This window comes from Mytilus trossulus, chromosome 2, assembly GCF_036588685.1.
Source record: "Mytilus trossulus isolate FHL-02 chromosome 2, PNRI_Mtr1.1.1.hap1, whole genome shotgun sequence".
In the NCBI taxonomy this organism is placed as follows: Eukaryota; Metazoa; Mollusca; class Bivalvia; order Mytilida; family Mytilidae; genus Mytilus; species Mytilus trossulus.
This window is the reverse complement of record NC_086374.1, coordinates 15518320-15541943: the sequence shown is the minus strand read 5'-3', so window position 1 is coordinate 15541943 and position 23624 is coordinate 15518320. Positions and strand designations below refer to the sequence as shown.

The 23624-nt window shown below is 31.8% G+C and overlaps 1 protein-coding gene across 6 annotated transcripts in view; it reads left to right on the top strand.

Annotated features, from left to right (window-relative positions):
• The window catches only part of LOC134706584 (A-kinase anchor protein 9-like), a 129280-nt gene extending 105969 nt beyond the window's left edge, over nt 1-23311 (top strand). For 3 of the 6 annotated variants that reach the window (XM_063565645.1, XM_063565643.1, XM_063565642.1), the window contains 25 exons: nt 77-2083; nt 2446-2706; nt 3242-3412; nt 3880-4156; nt 5030-5229; nt 5628-5846; nt 7040-7204; nt 7631-7826; nt 8524-8746; nt 9327-9347; nt 10528-10672; nt 11068-11279; nt 11509-11803; nt 12196-12405; nt 12737-12886; nt 14476-14633; nt 14976-15075; nt 15531-15713; nt 16289-16492; nt 16705-16943; nt 17723-17805; nt 18491-18818; nt 19264-19427; nt 19861-19895; nt 21471-23311. In XM_063565645.1, the coding sequence (XP_063421715.1) occupies nt 77-2083; nt 2446-2706; nt 3242-3412; nt 3880-4156; nt 5030-5229; nt 5628-5846; nt 7040-7204; nt 7631-7826; nt 8524-8746; nt 9327-9347; nt 10528-10672; nt 11068-11279; nt 11509-11803; nt 12196-12405; nt 12737-12886; nt 14476-14633; nt 14976-15075; nt 15531-15713; nt 16289-16492; nt 16705-16943; nt 17723-17805; nt 18491-18818; nt 19264-19427; nt 19861-19895; nt 21471-21554 (6330 nt within the window). In that variant the 3' untranslated portion in view covers nt 21555-23311. The remainder of the gene's footprint in view (nt 1-76; nt 2084-2445; nt 2707-3241; nt 3413-3879; nt 4157-5029; nt 5230-5627; nt 5847-7039; nt 7205-7630; nt 7827-8523; nt 8747-9326; nt 9348-10527; nt 10673-11067; nt 11280-11508; nt 11804-12195; nt 12406-12736; nt 12887-14475; nt 14634-14975; nt 15076-15530; nt 15714-16288; nt 16493-16704; nt 16944-17722; nt 17806-18490; nt 18819-19263; nt 19428-19860; nt 19896-21470) is intronic. The other 3 variants (XM_063565647.1, XM_063565644.1, XM_063565646.1) reach the window with 3 other exon arrangements.
• The last annotated feature ends 313 nt before the right edge of the window (nt 23312-23624 follow it).

Sequence of the window (23624 nt, the reverse complement as noted above, 5' to 3'; positions counted from 1 at the left end):
GCAAGCAATAATGGGCAATTGTTTGTTAGGCTATTGCATAACACCATGATAGTAATTATTATCATTTGTTTGACAGGAAGCTACTTTAGAAGAAATGAAAGAATTACAGAATAAAATTGTAGAATTGGAAAATGAAAACCAAAAACTTCAAGCTTTAGGATCTGAGGACCAAGGGACTAAAAAGTTATTAGAAGAAAAGGAGGCAGAAATTGCTCAAATAAAGGAAGAATCTGTTCAGAAAGAAACCAAAATGGCTAAAATGCAAGACGAACTAGATGCAACTAGTGAACATTTAAAAATAGCAGAAAATCTGCAAAGGAAATTGGAGGAAGCTGGTATGCTTGGACCAAATATTCTTCTAAGAGATAGAGACGAAGAAATTCAAAAATTAAAGAAGGACATTGCAGAATTGAAAGAAAAACTAGATTCATATGCTGAAAGTGATGACCAGATGTTAAAGAACAAGAAAGAAATCACAAAACTGAAAGAAGAACTTGGTGCTCTAAGAGTACAGGTCCGTGAAGATCGTACTGAGGAACTAAGAATCTCACATGAACAAATTGGTGCTCTCAGACAAAAACTGAAATCAGCTGACAATCAAGAGGGGGTCAATATTCTGACAGAGGAAATAAACAAACTGAGAAAAAGTATGAGACCAGAAGATGTTGCTAAAGTAATGAATGAAAAAGATGAGAAGATTGAAGCATTGAAATGTCAGTCTCAATTATTACAACATCAATTACACATGGCCTACACCCAAGAGGACATGGATGTTAAGGAAGACGCCATTCAAGCTCTTCAGATGGAGTTAGCTGTACTACAACACAGTTCTGAACAGGAGGTTAAGACACGACAGCTGGAGGCAGAATCTATACCCAGTCTAACCACACAGAGACAGCCAGGAGTGGGTATAGAAAGTCAACAGTTGATGTTTGCTGTGAATACACAAGCTCCAATGAGAATTGTAGAGGAAGAAGGCATTACAGCTGAAGTTGTTACTGGTGTACAAGGTGTTCCTGAAACAGCTAGACAGCTAGAAGCTAGAGATTTAGAGATTACTAGATTGAGAGAAGAATTATCGTATTTTAAGGATAACTATGACTCAGGTTCTCGTATTGAGGAACATGATGTAGTGTTACTAGAGAAGGAAGAGAAGATATCTGACCTAGCAGCTAAGATTGAAATCAGAGATGATCAGTTACGTACTAAAGATGAGGTGATAGAACAGTTAAAGGTAGATATGGAGAATGTTCAGCACCATTTGGCTTCTGTCAAAGCTGAGGAAGAAAACATCCTTCACGCCAAATCTGAAGAAGTTAATTCATTACAAAGTCAGCTTGTCAGCTTTGAAAGTAAAATAGATGAATATGCAAATATAAAAGATAAACTAGACCAATATGAATCTGATTTAAATGAGAAAGAAAACCAGATCCAAGATCTTGAGGAGGATTGTTCCAGACTTCGAGAAAAATTGAAACAGCAAGAATATGAACTTCAAACTGCTGCTTCATTGGAGAATATTGAGACTGAGTTAAGGGAGAAAGACAATTTGATACAAGATTTAGAAGAAGAATGTTCAATGCTGAGAAATAAGTTGAAAGACCAAGAAAATAAGATGCAAGTAGAGTTACAGAAAGCAGGATCTTTTGATGCAGGAGATGACGTCTTTGCCCAATTACAAGAGAAACAAGAGAAATTAGAGCAGACATCGCGAGAATTGTCAGCCACATTTTCAAAATTGAAAAACTCTGAAGAAAAGCTTGAACAAATGACTAATGTGAAACAAAGACTAAAGGAAGCTGTTGAACTTAGTGAGCAGCAACTACACATCGTAGAACAGAAAGACCAGGAATACACCAAACTTAAGTTAGACATACAGGAAATGCTTACTGACAAGGACAGAACTATTAAAGAACTGAGACAGGAACTTCAACAAGTTACACTGGCGGTGGAGAATGACAGGATGGAAAAAGTTAGAGTGATTGAGAATCTGCAGCACCAAGTTAGACAACTCCAGACAGGTCCTGACAGTGGTGGGGGAGATGCTGTCTCAGCTGTTACAAAACTTCAAGTTCAGTTACAGGTAAGTTACAATAGGTCAGAAATTCAGACATAATCTGTACAGATAGCTCTCAGAGCAGCACACATCCTTTTAGAGATTAAAATAATAATGCTCAAATTTTATCCCAAGAGTATTAAAGTTATAGAGTGGGAACGGTTATTGTACATATGAACAGGGATGGCTTAATTGAAAGAGGTTTTTGACCATGACTTTAACACAACACACCTTTTGGTAGTTGTGAATATTCCTGAAGTTTCATGGCTGATCTTGAGTCCAGCCATTTCTATTTCTTTTTACAATAACATTTATGGAGAAAATTATGAAGGTTAATGACTTTGAATAGCCATACTTTATCATAATCTATTTTGTAAACTTTGTTTCAGGAGAATGAAAGTATCATGATGGAGATGCATGGTGAGCTAGAATCTGTTAAGGCTAATCTTCAGGACAAATCACAGCAGCTAGAGGTCAAGATGATAGAATTGGAACAGGCTAGAGGTCATATATCACATGACCAAGATGAGATTGAGGCTGCTACCCAGGGTCAATTGGATAATCTGAGACAAGAGTTACACATCGCTAAAACAGCTTTAAATGAAATGCAAAGAGAAGGAGGATGGAGAAGTAGAGAAACTAGCATAGAGGTAGGTGCAATTTCATTATTGATAAAGACCTAAAAAGGCATAAATTAACCGAACCTAAATACTGTAAATTCTGAGATTATTGCCATGTTTTTATTAACGCCAAAAATATGTCAGTATCTGGTTCAAAATGATAAGAACTTACATCCATAATTTCTGTAATGATTTCCTTTCAAAACATTATTGCAATAAAGTTAATTAAATTTCACAATTTATTTAGGTCAAGGATTTACAATAATAAATGCATGCATTTACAAAACTTGAAAAAACTTAGTTTATGCACTGGAATAGAGATTTGTAAAGCAGTGAATATATGCCAAATTAACAGTAGAATTTCATAACAATGCAAGATATTAAAGCATTGAAATTAGGTATTTATGTTCAAAATGTTACAGAATGTTTAGTACCAACAAAGAAATTAAAAAAACAAAGGATTTTTTAAAAGGAGGAAAATGTGCATATATTTCAAAATTGAGATTACAATGCTTATATTGACTTGACTTTTGTCTTATGAAGTTATGTAAAACTTTATTTACAGAGAGATCCATACAGATCAGAACATCTAGAATCTGATGATGAATTAGAAGGTATGGACAGACTGGAACTGATGAAGGAAATCCAAGAGCTTAGGAAAGATCTTAAGACAGCATTGTCAGAACTTGACTTGTTCCGTACCACAGTATCCATGTCTGCTAAAGATTATGTTAGAGTAAGTTAACACAATTAAAGCTTTGTCGACCACTGTAATGTTAATTTTAATTTTCTTCTGTTAGTGTGTCAAATTCTGTTCACAAATATTGGACATAAAAAATCCACTTAAATGATCAGTTTTCCACTCTTTTTCTTCATGTTTGAAGATATTTATTTAATATTTGTTATTTGTTATATAGTTGACACCATGCAATTGAAGTTATTGATCAAGTTAGAATTTTGTTCCAGTACAATGAATTTTTCACCGGTAGGGGACTACATTGCCATGCAATACTCTCAGAATGCTTGTAAATATTTTATTCATAAAATTGTATGTGTCTTTGCATTGTCAACTTATGGTTAATTTTGACTTTAAAGACATTTTGGGTCTAATGCAGTATTTGGTTCCTTTTGTTCTATATACATGGTAATGATGTGAGCTTTAGGATTATAGATGACTTTCACATATATGTTTTATCAATGTAGAAAGTTATGGAGTTAAGAGAGGAGCTATCTCAGCAGCACCATAAACATATCCAAACCATGCAGGACAGAACTCGTCAGGACTCTGAGACTAATCTGGCACAGTTACGAATCAAGTATGAAGACGAGATTGAATATCTCAAACAACTTCATAAAACAGAGTTGGAGAAGAAAACAGGAGAAGTAAAGAGGGAGATGGAGAGAGAACATGATCATGAGATAGACAGACTGATGGCTAAACATCAACAGGAAATAGAAATAGCCAGACTACAGGAACCAGGTAAGTTACTTAATCAATAAGAAATCAAACATTTTAATTAAAAACTAGCCCCCATGATTTTGCAAAGGGCTTTTCCAGAACAAAATGTATGGGGGGGTTGGAAGGCACATTGTATTAATAATACATGGGTGATTGGTATCAGAGTTACTTTTCACACTATAATGCACTATAATTCTCAATGACAATTGTTTGGTGGGGGGTGCTGACAAAAACTGCCTTCCAACCCAACCCCCCCCCCCCAATACATTTTTTTCTGGAATAGCCCTAATAGTGCTGAAATCATCGAAAAGTTGACTCAATTAAATATTTTCTTATCTTATTCCATTTTCATATCTGAAGCCCTCTGGGAAAGTTAGAAATATGAGGTGAACACTTTTCAGAGTTGATAATCAGTGAACTGTATTCGGAACATGCACATGTTTCTACTGAAATGGTGGTCATCTTGAAAAATGGTTGGGAATATTTAAAATAATAGTTACAGAATAAATTAATCATATTTTCAAAGTATTGGAATTAAGTATAGATGTTACTTAACAGAAATAAAGGTAATTTATACATTGCAAGGTCTGTATTTAAATGAGTTCACTTTTACCGCATTCCTTGTGGGCATGATTGGATTTTGTGTAAGGATTTAAAACTAAGGAAATGTTTGAGGACTTATGATCTAAAGGTGGTCATTCATAATCTTTTAAGTTATAAAAGAATGATGATTTGTTATTTTTTGACATATCTTGTTAAGGTAAACTCCACAATTTAATATATGTAGGGATACAAGTAAACAAACAATGAAATGGGGAAAGATGAAACGTTTCGTTACTCAATTTTTTGGTGATTTTATGTGTCTTCTTCAACTGATGATTGTCTGTATTTCAGTTCTGAGTGACACAATGACAATGGAAGCTGGACGTCGTCTGCAGTCTGAAATCTCCTTATCAGAAAAGCTTGACACTCGTTTGCTGAAATCATTACAGAGACAACCAGAGGGCGCCAGTGGTACAGACAACACAGATGGTAGTACTGGTGTATCCAGCACTGAAATGACAACTGATGAAAATTTGTCATCTAAATTACAGGTGATTCAATTAGAATCAATTTTATTTGCTTGGGCTTTATTTTACTCCTGGTTACTGAAGTGGGAGTAAATAGTGATTGGTGTGTCCTTCAATTTATTAGTTATACTTTGTATTCATTTACCTGCTCTTCCACACAAATTATTAAAAGGATTTCAATGAAACTATTGAACAGCTTAATACTTTTGTTGCCACTGGTTATTAAGCAACCAACATTCAATCAATCAATCAGTCTTATATAATGTATTTGCTGACATAAAGGTGCCAACAATCAATTTGAAAAGTTGAGGAGAATCCTTAGTGTTGTTTACTGACCTCATTAAAGTTCTAGCTTGTGTACTTAATAAAAAATTTGTCAGAATATGAAATTAATGAAAAGTATATATGTAATCTTATTCCAGATGTTAATGAATCGCCTCCATAGAGAAGGTGTACAGATGTTAAGTATATCAGAGTTACAGTTCCTGAATCGTCACATGTCACCAACTCAGATTGATAAAGAGGTTGATGTAGAATCATTGAAAACATCATGGGAGAGTGAGAAACAAAGCTTACTGTCCGCTATACAATCACTCAAAGATCTCCTGGCACAAACACATAAACTCAGAGGACTTGAGAAGGTAAAATTTATTGCATTCTCACAATATTTGTATTACATGCTGTGGATTCATTATTAGTCATGAAGTACTTATTTTCATTGACTTCAGTGGTGAAGGTTTAAATATTCAACAAAATTCAAAATTTCTGAATTCTTGTATAAGAATTTGTCATAACCACAAAGTAAAAGATCATCTCATATACAATATTCTTCGAAGTCCAAAACCAGCTTATAGTGGGATGAGTGAGGGCAGGCAAAGACAAGTGGGAACTTAGTTTTATAATCAACTCTGCCTGCAGACTTCAATCCATATCCCTGAATCATCTCAGGAAAATTGCATCTATGTTGAAGTTGTGCACCTGATGTTTGAAGAATTTTTTCACATTTATCAGGACTTTAAAACTTAGTTATATAAGCAAATTTACAACCTTCAAGTAAAATGGGTAATATTCTACATTGGTTTGGCTCAAATATTGCCACTCAGCCATTTTAGTCTTTGATCAATTGATTTTGTCTAAAGATGTCCTGAAACAAGAAGATTACTTTGTACAATTAAACTCAAGTTGCTCCCTTTGGAATTCAATATATTTGTATAATGTTTATACTCTGTTATTTTTCCTTAAATAGCATAGACATTACCAAGAACCTTTAGATAGAGATTATCATTACTTTGTGAGTCATTAAATGTGTTTTGTGTCATTAGAATATCTTTTCACTAGAGCCACCATACCTTGAAACTTGTCATCACTAATGTTTTGTACTACACCAATATGTATATGTCTGGTGTACACTGTTGCTTTTTAAAAACCAGATCATTTTGTTGATATTAACTTTATGTTGGAATTTGTGTTGTAATATGTTTGTTGAATATGTCAAATTGCTTTCAATCCCCTTAATGTGATTATTTTTAATCAATATATGTAGTCCACCCTAGCATATTTTGTTATTTTAAAGTTAAAAAAAACTTAGAAGGTAAATTTATGAAAATGACATGTAACTTATTCTATGTTCACTGCATTTCTAATTATATAGATACAATTAGAATAAGGGGATTATTTTCTCAGAAAAAAATAGTAACAACATATAATAGCACACTATCAGTTCTAAGCTAGTTATTTAAAAAGAATATTTGTGTTCTGAATTTTTATGTTTCCTAGTGTAATTTGTTTTTACCCTTTACATAAATGAATTATGATATTGAATGTTGATTTTTAGGGTCCTGATGTATCTGATTGGAGAGGTGAACTTCTACAGGCCATAAGTTATGTATTTGCCAAAGAAAGAGACACCTTATTGGCTGAATTAAGGTCACATGTTTTGTCTCATCCAACAGCAGATCTCTCTGATATACAGAATTTGGAACAGAAAATCAGAAACCAGGTAATTAAGATAGTTACATGTATATGTAAATGCTGATAGGTTAGCTGATGCATATAAGGACAAGAACGTGTCAATGTGATATGAATAAATAAGACCAATAGGTCGAATCAAATTTGTAATAACTAGTTCTCAAGAAAACAGTCTATAGGAAGACACTTCATCCTACTTGCACACATATTTTTTACTGGGCTGAACAGTCTTTACTCCTAACCCTAAGTGATGTAAGCTTGCCTTAAAGAAAAAATTACCAATTTTCAAGTCTTTTTTGCATAATTATTGATAGAAAAATATGCAGACAAAACCAAATCAAGAAAACAGAAAAATTTATAGAGTCATAACCAGTATCTTGTAATGATTGTCTTCTTTCCAAACAAATATTTATAATCAAGTTGGTTACAGTAAAACAAAGATAATTAATTTACACAGGAAGAACACCAGAAATCTTCATTAGGACAGATTTTCAATGCTGATCGTCAGTCAATGTTAGCTGAAATCAGAGATCTAAGAGCTCATACCAACATCTCAATGATGAAACATCAGGAAGAACGAGAGAAAATGTCAGAACAGCTCAGTACTTTAGAAGATCAAACCACAAAGAAAGAAAGACAATCTAAAAGACAAGGTAATTCATTTCTTATTTCATAGTGTGAAGAATTATATTTTATAGAAGTGTTTGAAATTTGTTTCTCCCTATACAATAAGAAAGTAAAAGGTGACATTTGTATTGAATAAAGGAAATGTGTATCAGGTTAATACTGCAGTAAGGTGTTACTACAGCAAAATCATGTATACCAGTATATTATTTTTTCGATAATTATCAACTGTTAAAAAATTAAAAAATCTGTTTTCCTGAGCAATATTGATTTCATATTTAACAATTCTTTGTAGATCTTTGAATAGAACAACAATAAATTTCACACTAAATGAACCAGTTTTGGTAGGGTCCATGTTGCTTAATCTTTAGTTTTGTATGTAGTGTTTCATGGATTTGTTTGTCTTTTTTTAGTCTTTTGTTTTTTGCAATTGTAAGTTTTTTAATTTTTGTATGTCTATTCAGTATCTTCTGCCTTTTTTTGTAAGCTCATTTTCAACACTGCAGTTTGTAATATTTTAAAAAATTGTTGATAAATTGAAATATTTATTTTCTAAGATAATCTAGGGACAAAAAGCCAAGAAAGCTATACAAATAGAAATAGACATACTGAATATTTGATCTGACAAGTCAAGTCAAATATGATTTTGAAGCTATCTCATAACAAGCAAAATAGTAGAAATTTATTAATGATGGTAATATTTCCTCTGTCTCTATTGAATTTCAGCACAACTGTTAGAATACAAGTTACAGCAAGAAAAAATACTTCAAGATGATGTCAGATCTCGTTATGATATGGAATGTGAAAGAAATAGTGAGTTATCTACCCTTTTGTCCAGAGAGAAGAATCATAATCTTGATCTTCAGACAGAAACTTCCAATCTACAGAATCAGATCTCCAAACTGAAAGATGCACTTGAGAGAGAACAAAGTAGATTTGTTTCCGTATCGTAAGTACTCTCAGATGTTGTGTCATGTGCTTTTATTATTTGAATATCTGTATGTTATTTCTTTTCATCAAACTGCAATGTCTGCACATTTTGACAAGTTTTAGGTGACCTATTTGTCTTTGGACTTTGTTTTATACTTTAAATCTTTGTTTTTCATGAAAAAGATTTATATACAGGATGCTAATTGTACATATCAAACTTATGGTTTTGTACTTTCATAATTTTTATTAAGAAAAATCCAAAATGAATCAAGTTAAGAAATTCTTATTCAAGTAAATGAAAGTTCTATTTATTTACATCTTATTTGGTAACCAAAAGAAATAAGTACAAACTGTTTTTAGAAGAGATTTGTTGCGGTTTGATGAATTATGTGGTTTAAGTTTGTGAGCTTTGGTTTCATTGTTTTGGAATATATAAAGGATTACATTTCCTAGCACAGGATTGCTGATGTATATATCTTAAAGACTATTAGGTAGAATGTTTTGTTTTATTATGTAATTTTTTATTGCATTCTTTACCAAGCACTAAGATAAACATTTGTATATAATAATTGTATGAATGGTAATTTTACTTTCTACAGGGAAATGTGGGATTCTTTGGTGTAAGTTACTGTGTGTATGCTTTGTGTTAGTCTAGTATATTTGTGTCATATGCCTATTCATTTATTTATTTTCACATCTATCAACTGGTTTCTTCAATGAGTGATGTTTAAAATCTTTAATTGATATGAGTAAAAATTGTAAAATTTTATGGAGTAAAATTTTGAAATGCTGCCAAGGATGTGAAAATAACAATAGTCACTGTAGTAAATTAACACTGCATAGAAATTGTGTTGTTTTATTAATAATTAATACTTACTTATGTAACTGTAAAATGTAGTACACTCCTGCCTCTTTCTTATTACAAGACTGCACACTCTATGATAATAGTAATTTTAGGGCCCCATCCCTCCATCTGATCTCTGGAATAAACCTGATATGAATCAGATACAATTATTTTGGTATATCTTTGACCACGGGCTTGTCCTGATCATTCTAAAAAAATAATCTTGAAACTTCTTATATTGGCCGTATTGGCTTTGTTTAACAATGTGATATTTCTCCTTTTCAAGGATTAAAATGAAAATCTGCCAAATTTTATTTCTTGGATAGTTTTTCTTTAATATTAAAAGCTTTTGATGAATATTTAAATTAGTTTTTCTATCACCTTTATAACAATAATATATGTAAAATAAAATGTTATCACCATTCCAAGCTTTATATGCACTTAACAATACACATGCTATGTACATTTCATATCTTTTTGTGTATTACATTGTCACCATCTTCATTGTGTACTTTTGTCATTGGAAATATATACTGAAATAACAGAAGAACATATTATAAATATTTTATTTGACAACTGAAAAAATATTATTTTCACTTATTTTTGGGAACAATGTATTCAGTTAGGTGACCCTGACAATTAAATATTTGAAATATAATGAATGCAGTCAAAATGTAAAAAAGAGGAGATGTGCTTGACTAAAGAATCATATTACTAATAAGCAGTACTTTGTATTTATAACTATTGGGGTGTAAAATTGAACCATTTGAAAAGCTTGAATACACAATTTTTATAAAACAAGAGAGCCAAGAAGTCACAAAAATGCCTGTTTTTCTAGGCACCTAATCAAATAAATAGGCTGTAGTTAAAAGAATACTTCAATTAAACCTTTGTAAATTTCACTTTTTCAGAGCCATTATATAATATCTGAAAAGTATTTTTTTTCTATTTTACAGTGGTGCTTTAGATGAGGAGAAAGGAAAGAGTCATTATTTGAGTGAGTTATTAGATGCCGAGAGGTTCAAGTTCAATAATCTACAAGTACAGTTAGAGGATTATAGAGTTAACTCAGAGACAACACAACCAGAAACTGTTGTAGAGGTAACTAGAACATACTTATTGTCACTTTTGTTTTATTGTCTGCTTTATATTCCTGGTCAGTGAGTGGTTGATTCATTGGGAAAGCTGCCAACAGTTTCCATGCAAAAACTACACCCAATGATCTTCAAATTTTATACTTTATTACTAATCTCAAATTTGAGGTCAAGTTTAATATTCAATATTTTCACATTGACCTTTCAGGACAAATGATTTACGATAGATCAAAAAGTTTGCACAGGATGGGCAGGGCAAACGAGCTAGAAATTGCCATACATTGAAAGGCATAAATTTCAATTAACTAGCCTCCCTCTTATATTCAATGATGGTTACCTTCAAAATACAGAAAACATATGCTGTGAATTTTGACAGCTTATATTTTGCTATTAAAATTTTAGGCCTTGAAGAAAGAAGTAATGATGGAAAGAGACCGACGTATTCATGCTGAGAATACATATGAGTTAGACCAGACAACAATCAGTACACTGAAACAAGAACTAGATAAGGAACAAAAAAACTTCCATAACATGGTCACAGACTACGAGAACAAATTACAACAACTTGCTACAACTATAGACATGGAAAAGGCTAGATGTGTTGATCTAGAAAGGTAAAGTGTCTCTTACTATAAATATTCAGTAAACAAAATCAGTTAATTATTTCCACTTCTGGAAGGTATTTTGCATATAGAGAAGAAAAAACTACATCATGGTAAAAAACTTACCAATTATTCACATTTTTTTTTCATTCTAGTTAGTCATTTGCAACTATCATCCAGAAAGTTCACTTTGATTTGACTGTTGTTTATGATATTGTAAAAAAAAAAAATTCAATTGCAGAGAACTGGAAAGAGAGAAGTACATGAACCAGAAACTGAAACATAATCTTGAGAATGAGCGAGATTCTTTACAAGAAAGCTCAGACAGAGAAAAAGGCATATTTGATGAGATACAAATGGAATTGGAAACAGAGAAGGCCAAAGTATTAGACTTACAGAGGTCATTGGATAGAGAGAAGAAAAGAAATAATGATTTGTTTAAATCTATAGATGAGGAGAAATCATCATTAAGGGAAGAACTTGATAATGAAAGACAAGCATGTAGGCAGCTTAAAAATGAATTAGATCAGGCACAGGTAATTATTTAAAGGTCTTAACTTAAAATCTTGCTAAATTTTCATACAGAAACTTTTTAGAACAGGATGTATGTAGATGTTTAAAGACAGGAGGACATACTATTTAAGATCTCACTAGGAATCAATTTTTCTATTCTAATAAAACCTCAAGTAAAGTTTAGTTAATCCATTATCCTTTTGAGTTACCATCTTTCCTTCTTCAGAATTGATTGTTCTGAGAAAAATTTGAGTTTTAGAGAAAGCAAAAAGTTTTATTCTTGTTTGAAATTTGGTAAGTTTAATCCTATTTATCATGACCGTTAACTAATATATTTTTGCAATTATTTCAAATATTCATATCTATGCATTAGCTTTGATATCTTGACTTTCAAATTTTTTTAATTTTTTTTCAGCTACAGAAACTTGACATTACCCGTCACTATGAACATGAAAGAGACCAGTTAAATAGGGTCAAAGTTGAGAGGGACCAGACACGTAATGACATGAAGATAATGAAGGAAAGAGAAAATGAAAGAGAGAGACAGAGAGATACTGAAAAAATAACAGATAAACGATCAGCTAGGCAGTTAGAAAGAGAAAGAGATGATTTTAAAATGAAACTGGTATGAAAAATATCATTTTTGGTTGATTTTTTGTGTGTAACATATTAAAAGAAAAACCAAGCATTACTATAATATATTTTCTGATAAGTTATTGTTTTAACATGAAACAGATTTCATTAAAAAAATGGACTAAAACTTTTAACGCCAAATTGGACTGTTCATTCCTCTCCTGTAATGAAATTTAAGAGATAGACATTTTATAATAATAGCTATAATTGCCAAAAAAAATAAGTATTTTAAACTTGCAAGCATTGCAATACTTGCAGGATATGACTTTCTTGATGATGAATGTATTCAACGAATAACAATTTATTTAATCTTGACATTTTAGCATGAAGCTGATCTAGAAATGCAGAGATTGAAGCAGAAAATTCTAAACTTAGAAGAACAAGTGACCATAAGTAAAGAAAAAGAGATGGATATTATGAGGGATTATGAACAGGAAAAACTACGCACATTACATAATCAGTCTTTTGAAAGGGTATGTTTACCAGATATTTATGATATAAAGTAAGAGGAAATGAAAATTATAATGATTCATCAGTCACGTCTCAGTCATTACAGCTGAACGGACGTGCTGGGCCAGCTCTCCTTTACCCGCTATCTTCGATGAGGGTTTACAGTTAGATGATCAACGACTTACTACCTAAGATGACAGAAACCAATCCATGCCGTACAGAGAGACGTAGCAGTTGGCGTACCCGCGTTAACATGCCTCCAAAACCATTGTCTATTATGGGGAGTGTCATGCCGATTAACGTCCGAGGGTTGTATCCTAGGCTGTTGGGTGATACGACCTTCATTTCACTGCCTCACGGCTTTGGTCCTGATAACGCTTCCTGTCATCTTTTGAACTACGTCTGAGATCATCTACCAGTACTCCATCATCGAGGTTAGCGGGCTGCCAAGCTGACCAAACTGGCCCTGAAAGCAGCCGTTGTGAAGAATAAAGACCAAAATAGTAAAAAACCAAAATCTACTCACCAAAACCAAGATGGCGGCCTCCATATTGCGACCTCCACTACTTGTTCCTGACCCATGGCATCAAATCATTTAAAGCTCACCAAACGCCTTCGGGCACCGAGCCGACCGTGCGAGGGCTGAAAAGCCAGTCAAGGTCGTTAAACACTTCCATATATATTATAATGATTTTTTTCATGGAAAATACTCTTTTAGATTTTATTTAAATTAATATAAACATTCCACAATAGTGTTGGCAATTATATCTGACCACCTTGTTTTCTCTAGTTTAATTTTAATCTCTTATCCTATCATCATCTATACTAAGTGAAGGTTTAGGTTGAATAATAAAACTGGAAAGCTATTGTGTTTACATCTAACTAAGTCTGGTAAAACTGCTGGTATCTCCAGTGTCACCAACAAAAGAATAAACTTAAATAACTGGAGGATTAGGACTAGAGGTATATTACCAACTTGCAATGAATACAATCAATCCTGCTTAAAAGGCACCACATATGACCAATCACTGCCTCTACAGGGCTTTCAGGTAAATTCCTTTCATGAAATTTCAAGTACTAGTTAAATGATATATGAAGTGCATCTGCTCATGTTTCCAGTTCTAACAGCAAAATAAAAGAAATCTTATACATTGATTGCCCTTACCCAATATCAATCATGGGTATTGGAATTTTTATGACCCACCTGCCACAGAAGAGTGGCATTATGTTTTCTGGTCTGTGCATCCATTCATCCATCCATCTGTCCCACTTTAGGTTAAAGTTTTTGATGAAGTTGAAGTCCAATCATCTTGAAACTTGGGACACATAATCCTTATGATATGATCTTTCTAATTTAAATGCCAAATTAGAGTTTTTACCTCTATTTCACAGTCCATTAAAAATAGAAAATGATAGTGCAAGTGGGGCATCCATGTATAAGGGACACATTCTTGTTAACCATATTCTTATCTATTCCTATAAAATATTCTAAGATTGAGTTCCTCTATCTCTATCTACAGGACATGCCTCTGTTTATTTTTTGAGTTCCTCTATCTCTATCTATAGGACATTTCTCTGTTTATTTTTTGAGTTCCTCTATCTCTATCTATAGGACATGTCTGTGAGAACAGAAGGATCTCCTGAGAGTGATGTAGAATCTACAGAACAGAGAGAGAACTGGAAAGTGTACAAGGCACAGCTGGAAAGTCTATGTCAGAGTCTACAATTCCAAATGTTACAGTTTCAAGACAAGATAGGACAACTTGTAAAGTAAGTCTATGTACTATTGGACCAATTTCTGGCACCAAAATAATTAATTTGTACCTTATAACTGTTTCACAAATTTGAATAAGATTTTTTTTCCATAGTGTTTGCACCCATTATAGTTTGTGGTAGAAACTTATAATGTTAATTAAATTATGTCTAAACTCTTCAATAATAAAAAGAAGTTGTGTTTGCACATTGGTGACTTATAACATTGTTTGTGTAATCTAGAAAATCTGCACAGGAAAAAGACGGTTAGTTGATATTATCCACCAGTAGTTTCTTTTAAATTGTTCTATAACAAACAAAGATGGGAAGTTTCAATTAAGAATATTTTTAATTTTGTAGGTCTGATGATAATGAGGAGGCTAGTGCTATACAGAACTCAGTCAAAGATTTGATGAACGAGCTACGACATGTACAGATACCACTCACATTTGAATCTGGGGTATGTACTTTAGACATGCAATAAACACATACTTGATTGATGGCAAATTAAAACGGATCTTATATATTCTTTGGTAGTCTGTAAAATTTACCCACAACTTGTCTTAACTCAGAGTGAAACATGGCTAGACATTTTGGAAGAATATTTGTCTTGCCGTTGATGGCTGTATATGAATGACCTCTAGATATTTTATTCATTTAATGATAAAGGTCTTGGAATCCAGATAACAAATAAAAGAAACAATGATAAATAAAGAATAAAAAATTCCAATTAAAATGTGGAATAACATAACGATTCCAATTTTCCTGCAATTGATGCGTATTTGCAATACATGTCTCTTCAGTGATATTCGTGGCCAAAATATTTGAAATCTATATCTTATATAAAAGATGAAGAGCTATAATCCAAAAGGTCCAAATAGTATAGAAAGTAATTGTATTTTTTGTTATATTCAGACTGACAGAAACCTTATGTCCAGACCAGATCTGAATGCTGTAAATGGCCGTATATTACATCATAATAATGAGCTTACAAACTTTGTCTCCAGACTAACTGAGGAGAAAATAGAGCTACGCAAGACTCTTGGTCGCCTAGAGGAGGATATATGGCGATACAGGCAGAGAGAAAATGCTGTACAAGTTAGAGATTATTTTAACATCATATTGACCTATAATTTATTTTTCTGTTATCCATGTAGCTCAGATTGATAATAGTAATCAATGGAAATCATTTACAATTCAATGAATAAAAACGTTTGAATTCAATATATGAACCATAAAAGACTGCAGTCATAACCTTTTAAGTTTAAATTTAAAAAATAAAATGATGAAATTAATAACATATGAGGGGGGATAGGACCTTTATCTGGACTCCGGGATCAGGTGTTTTTAAGCTTGGGATTTCGGGATTGACCCTTTCGGGATCCAGGAATTCTTTTTTTTTTTCAGATTTCGGGATGCCGTTATTTACTTTATTCAATTTCGGGACTTCAGGATTTCTTGTTTTTAAGCCCGGGATTTCGGGATCAGGACCCCTCCTATCCCCCCTCAACTATTACTTTACTTATTTATAATATGCCCTGTTTGACAACTTTATTGTTGAGAATATCTTCAAATATCTTCAAAACAAAATTTAATGTTGGAATTCATGATAGTTGAATAATTATAACTTGTCAATACTGTATGTATGATGAAAGTGATATTTAATATTTCAGAATGGGGACCAGACCAATTCACATTTTACTGACAAACATTTAGAAGACAGAGCAGAATGGGCCAAAGAGAGGCTTTCTCTACAACTTTCACTTAATGATGCTGAGAGACAAATAGAACAACAACAACATGATCTAAAAATAGAGCGAGATAGAAGATCTACATTGCCATCATCTGGTGTTCTATCAGATCATGACAAAGATAAAGTAAGTTATAACCTGAATAATTCAGTCATTATATACCACCTCTCTGGGAAAATCTAGTTAATACTGTTGATTGTAAGAAATAAGTATACCACTTTGAAAAAAAATAGTAAAGAAGCACTTATTATTTCCCTTGCAGCAAAGTTAAGATTTTAAGTGCAAGGTTTAAACAAAAGAATCTATATTTTTACAAATATGTGGGTTTTTTTTTTCAGATGCAGCGATTGTATGGTAAATATTTGAGGACAGAGAGCTACAGAAAGGCTTTGATATACCAGAAGAAGTACCTATTGTTATTGTTGGGTGGCTTCCAGGATTGTGAACAAACTACTCTAGCATTAATAGCCAGAATGGGGGCTTTCCCCTCCCCTCAAGACATGCAGCCTCGAACATCTCACAGTCGATTGTACACCATATTTAGAAGTGCTGCCAGAGTAGTTGTGGCTGTTAGTAGGTCAGTGTTTGTAATGATATTTATGTAGATATAAAAAGATGTGGTTAGAGTGCCAATGAGACAACTCTCCATCAAAGTCACAATTTACAGAAGTAAACCATTATAGGTCAAAGTACAGTCTTCAACATGGAGCCTTGTTTCACACCAGACAACAAGCTATAAAGGGCCCAAATAAATTATTTGTGTCAAAAACCATTAAAACGTGAAAACAACGGTCAAATCTATATTAGGGTTACACTTATATACCACATCAACAAACAACAACTACTGCACATCAGATTCCAGACTTTGGGAATTTCTGACTTATGTATTTGTTTTTTCCACAGTTATTAGATTTTGATATTTTTGAGTTTATTGGTAAATATGATAACAAATGTATATAGGAGGATGTGGGGTATACATCAATGAAATAATTATCAAATGTCAAACCAAAAAGATCTTAAGTCAGATGCAATGTTTTTATTTCAATGATTTTGTTTTGTCAAAAAAATGGCTTTAATAAACATTTAGAAAACTGTGGATTCATTTATTTTTGTGTGTATACATTTTGGTGGATTGTTGTAAACTTGTATCTTCGTGAATTGCTGTAAACTTGTATCTTTGTGGATACTTGATTTCATGGTTTTGCCAATCCCTGTATATTAACCTTATTGAAAATATGTGATTTGTTGAACATTTGAATTCGTGGTTCACCTGTACCCATGAAACCCACGAAAATTGGTATTCAACAAATAATAATGAATCAACAATAAAAGAATTATGTAAATTTTGTATTTTAGAATGAAGTTTCTGGTGAACAAATGGAAGAGAGCAACACGAGTTGGTTCTCCTGTAGTATCTGGTACTGTTGATACCCAGCAAGGTGAGAGAAAGGTTATATTCTGTACCACTGTTTACTGTGGTATGTGGTGATTGGTGTATCCTTTTGACCATCTATTTGTTTGTTAATCTGTTTGCATGAAGTAAACTCATCCCCACCTAAACATGAGGTTACATTTTATTGAAAGATGAGTTAGAGACCATTGAAGGAATGAAATTTGACAGTGGATATATTTCTTGATATTTCATGAATACTGCTAAAGGTTAGATTTTAGTATGTTCACTCTGTACTAAGTGAATTTATCCAGTCATTATAAAAAAAGTTTCTGTTAGTTAAAAAATCTCCCAGCACTGACCTACGCCGTCCTTTGTTGTTGTACATTGGCTGGAACAATATAGGTGCAATAGTAACTACACCAGGCTATTCTAATAGGGCTGATTTTTCTTGTCAGTCTATTTTTGTCTGATGTTACATACTAATAAATAAACTCTTTGTTTTGTTCTTTTTAAATTGCAGAAAAGTAGTCATCTTGTATCTGCTATAACTTAAACAATGAATTTGTTTAAATGAAATTTTCATAGAAATTTTCTTTAAAATACTTATTAATGCTGCTTTACATCTTCTATTGTATTTTACTTTTGAGTAATTTTAGTGGGTTCAAGCAGCTAAACATGGACTTTATTATATCTATATTAATTAACTTATTTTTGCTACATGTTTATTGCAGGTTACATGCCAACCAATAGGAGTTATTCTCCTCATGCCAGATCTTCCTCGTCACCACATACCAGCATTAATGGTCTATATCATATGTCACCATATCTGTCTTCAACATCTCAAAGATTCCGTACTACATCCTCGCCACATCCAACTTCCCTAGGCCAGACATATGGGTCACCGATTGTAGGTCAGGACCATAACTCTTATCATTCTTCACCACATGCAGTTAATGGTCGTACATCACCATACACCAATGGTACATTACCAGGTCTGAATGGTGACCTGTCAAAAGATTATAGATCATCACCATCTTTACAAACCTCTGGTGCTAGAAGGTATGATTCCATATCTATATAAATAAGAGAAGAGTTGAAACATTTATTTAAAATATAAGTTTACTATAATAATGGTAATTTTCCCTACAATGTAAATGAGAATTGGTACAGTATCTTACAGGAACTAGCTTCAACATTAACTGTTACTGGTCCAATATGTACTTCATACAAAAATTACCATTTCTCAATCTGATCCATTTAGAATTTCTTTTGACTGATGGAATGCCTTTATCTGAATTGGAAAATTATAAATTTATCTAATGCAGGATTTTAATGTAATCAAATAAAAATTGCTCAACTACATGTATAAACAAATAAGATGAGAATAAAATGATGAGTAAAAGGTCATTGCTTGTTTATGTGACTGAGTAAAATGATACTCATGAAGGATACGAGAATGATATTCCTCAAATCTTTTTCTACTTATATAAAAATGCATTTGTAGAAAAATCCTGTCGACACCATTATCATCACCAACTGTAAGTAGAGACCGAGACAGTCCACAGTCACAGCGGAGAGTGAGAATAGCCGATGACCAGCCGTCATTACAAGACAGTTATATAGAGAGATTAGAAAGTCTACAAAAGAAACTTGGCAGCATAGATAGTGGTTAGTATATATGGCAAATGTAGAAAACATATTTTAATGATAAAAAGATGTTAAAACTCAATAAGTCTAAGAGACAAATAACCCAATTGAGTCAAGTTGGGCTTGGTTGATCTTTTCATCAAAAGTTTCTATGTCTTACTGTGACTTGATTGTATACATTCCTTTTGCGATTGATAATGAATCTGGTAGAATAAATGTTTGTTGGTTGTTCAGATACACTTAAAAAAAAGTTTTTCATACTCACTTTTATATAATTCAGACGTACCACCCAATTCAAAAAGCCATCTTGTTATATATAAAATAAAATTAACAGGATAAAATGTAAGTTTTATCACCTTTATCATCAAATTTGAATTTAAATTTACATATTTTTAAACCTGCTTTTAAAGAAATCTTTGTATGTATAATTATCTGTGTATATCATGTTGCCAAGGTGAGGAAGGAGATATATCGTCAACAGAACAGCATGTAAGGAATACACGACATCATTTGGTTTTAATTTAAAATATGCTTCTGACACCATTGAACCATTTTCAGGGGGTATATAATAATATTATAAAAGAACCTCTGTAGGGTAATTAATAAAGGCTTAAATTTTATATGAATTGAAAACATGTTGTTTACTGTTCAGAAAATGGTTTGATGTATTTACCATAGATATAGTAGAGGGTTAATAAGATAATAGAATTATTACAAACCCATCCCTCCAGATTTTACCATTGCAGATTCCATACTGTATTTTATTTATTTTCTCTGTAGAGCTCCTAGGATATTGGTATTTGTTTTTTTATTTTATTTTAGTTTGGAATTTGGTGAAGGGAATTGGAGAATGGTCAGCATCTTCTTTCCTCCCACAAACTGTCACATGATTTAAATAATTTACATACCATGTGGCAATTTGAATATTTTACTGCAACACACAACATGATTGAAATGATATACTCCACATGTGTGGCAATTTGAGTGTGTGGAAGTCAAAATGAATACTGTACTCAAAACAAAAAATCAATATAAAGTATTTACTAAACTATCAAAAACGATATCAGTGTAAATTTTGATTTTAAATGTAATGTTTTATTATATTTTTCTGTTTGACTTTATGAAACTGGAAACTTATATAAGTTTGAATTAGAGGATATTGAGGGTGGATATCAGTATTAAATCTTTAAAAAAAAAAACATTTGATTGAACAACTTGGCTTACAGTATTCATTTTCACATGAAGATGATTTACGAAAGGACTGTTCACCATTTGAATAGTGTATTTTTCACTCACAGTGTTGTTGACAAGAATAAGAGTTGTTTGAGCTGAGAATGATTTAGAAAATTAGAATACTACCATATTGATAGAAAGGGCACAATATTGATACATTTTATTTTATTGATAAACCATGTCCCAAAGTAAACAATCCATGCCCTAAAGGAAAAATTAAAAAAATGTTTTTATAAACATGACCTTTAGAATTATAGTGGATATTGATATATGCGATACATTTGAAAATGTATGTGTTTTCCCTAATTGTTCAACAATAAAAGAGAGACAAGTTTTATCTTAATATTTGAGTTTAACTGACAATAAATCAAGCGTTTGATATCTGAGTACTGTAAATTATGAAATTGATACATACATACATTCATTATTGTAAAACCTTGACTCCTGACTAATTTGAAGATCAAATTTATGCGATTGCCAAAAATTGTAAAAAAAAATTGCTACTGAAATAATGAATGTGAGATTTCACATAAATAAAACATCACAATTATTTCTGAATATACAGAACTTTGGATTCTTGTTTGATTGCACATTTGTTTTAGCAAGAATATCTATAATTGTTTGTTCATTATTCTGGAAAGAAATAAAAAAACAAGAAACAAGTACATGTAATAAGCTATCTATATATTGATTATAAAAGCAATATCTTGCAACCTTTTCAGAATTTGAGAAGTACATGCTATGTTTTAACATGCTAAATTTTACATGAAAATATTTTAAAGTAAAATAGCCTAAAATTATATTTTGATTATGATTTTTCTTGTTTTCCAGAATCTCCCAGAAGAAAATCTCCGTGGCGGTAGCCCCACACTTTCCAGTATCAGTTCAGAGTCTTCTGAATATTGTCCGCTGTGATCTACATAACTGTGATATATACTGGTGCTGCATACATAATTTATGTTGTCCTCTTCTAAAGGGGGTCATCTCAGAATATACAATGAAGATTTTAAATGTGACTGTATATGGACCTCTCTTATGTTGTTATTTTATTTGAATTAATTACTTGTTCTGAAGATAGATCAGCAAGTATATGTGTTGGAATGTTTAACCATGTCTATGTGCATATTTATTAGTCTATTTTGATGGACAGTTAACTGTCTCAAACTGAGGGTCCAACATTTATTGGTCCAAAATCAAATGATCTGTGACAGTATATGATGTAACTCATAGTAAATTCAAGTTAATATGTATGTTTTTGAAGAAATTATGTGGTGCCAAAGTGTTATATTCTTGCCACAGTAAAGGTAAAAAAGTGGTTTTACACATGAACTATGAAAGTTTAAAGTTAAATACAAGTAATAAAAAAAACTTAATTTATATTTAAGTATATTGATTTTGTCAAAACAATTCATAGAAATTAATGACTTTTCATAACTAGGAATTTTATGTTGTAAATTAGGGACCAAAAATGTCTTTATATTCAAGGAATTCCATTCATTTAGATGACAATCTTGATGTGTTTTTATGTATTTATTATTTTTTTAAGTATTAGTTCAACACCAAATAGCCAAATTTTAAATAAATGAAACATGACATTGCATTTTAAATGTTAGCTTATGTAAATACCCAATATAAAGCAATAGATATCAGCAATTACCCTGTTTTTATATTGTATAAAAATGTACAAAATATATATATTTAATGCAATAGTTTTTGCCATGTAATTAAGCATTAATGCTTCATTCAGTTAGATACATTATAAATTATTTAACCTCTGGTACTAGTCAAAAATTATAATCAACAATATTTATATCAAAACAAATTTGTCAACAGTTCATTATAAGGTTGTGTGTGCTCATGTTTATATGCTTGACTATTGGAGGGTATTTGTTGGAAGATTACCAAAGCTGTAATGTGTTTTAATAAGGGCAATGATCTTTTAAATCTTTCTTATTGTGTACTTCAAAGAAAAGATTATTCTTTATAGTAAGGTTTGAATTCTATTTTTGAATTTTTAATTATGTAGACTGAGGTTAAATTGTAAAAAGCAATTAAATGGATACCTCAAAGATTACATAAGATATTAAATTAGCTTATATATCAGTGGTATGAATTATTTTGTTGTTAAATTCTTAGTATTGATTGATGATGTTTATAATCATGGTTACGGTTGACACTTAGGTATGGATTGTGAAGTTGTTTTACAAATTTTAAAGTTGTTTGTATGTTACCAATAGTTAATTTGTTAATGAATTCTATGTTTATAAGAACATTGTTTAATGTAGACTCATACTTTCATTCAAATCAAAATTTACATCTGTTATTTTTTATGTATGCTCCTCTTTTTTTTACTGAAGGAATAACTATTCATTCATAGATTTTCATTGATTAGAAACAAAATTATTACATTTGAAATCTTTGTTTTTGGTAAAATATTGTATTTGCATCATGGAAGCTGTAACTTCATATTATTGAATGATTTACCAGAAAACTAACTCCTTTAATAATCATAGATAATATATTTAGGTAGTATCTGCCAAAGTTTTCATTGTCACTTTATTTATGGATGATTGTATTTCTAATGGTTCATTGTACATGTTACCATTGTTTATGGGCACACATTACTCATATTAAATTATTTTATAAATTTAAACAATTGTCTTTCGTATGAAAACAAAGCCCCCCTCCCTCATCTGACAAGAGGCCTTTTTAAAACCATATTGAACGCTGTATTACACCGAACAAAATCCTCATTGTTGATAAAATTGAGAATGGAAATTGTGAATGCGTCAAAGGGACAACAACCGACCATAGACAAAACAACAGCAGAAGGCCACCAACAAGTCTTCAATGTTTATTTAGGAATTTGAAAGAATTAGTTAGGATGTCTCTGTTTAATTTATTCACAGCTTGGAGAGTCTCAGGATGATATAGAGCTTAAAATATTGTATGGACACAAATCTGTCATTGTAGACAATATATTGA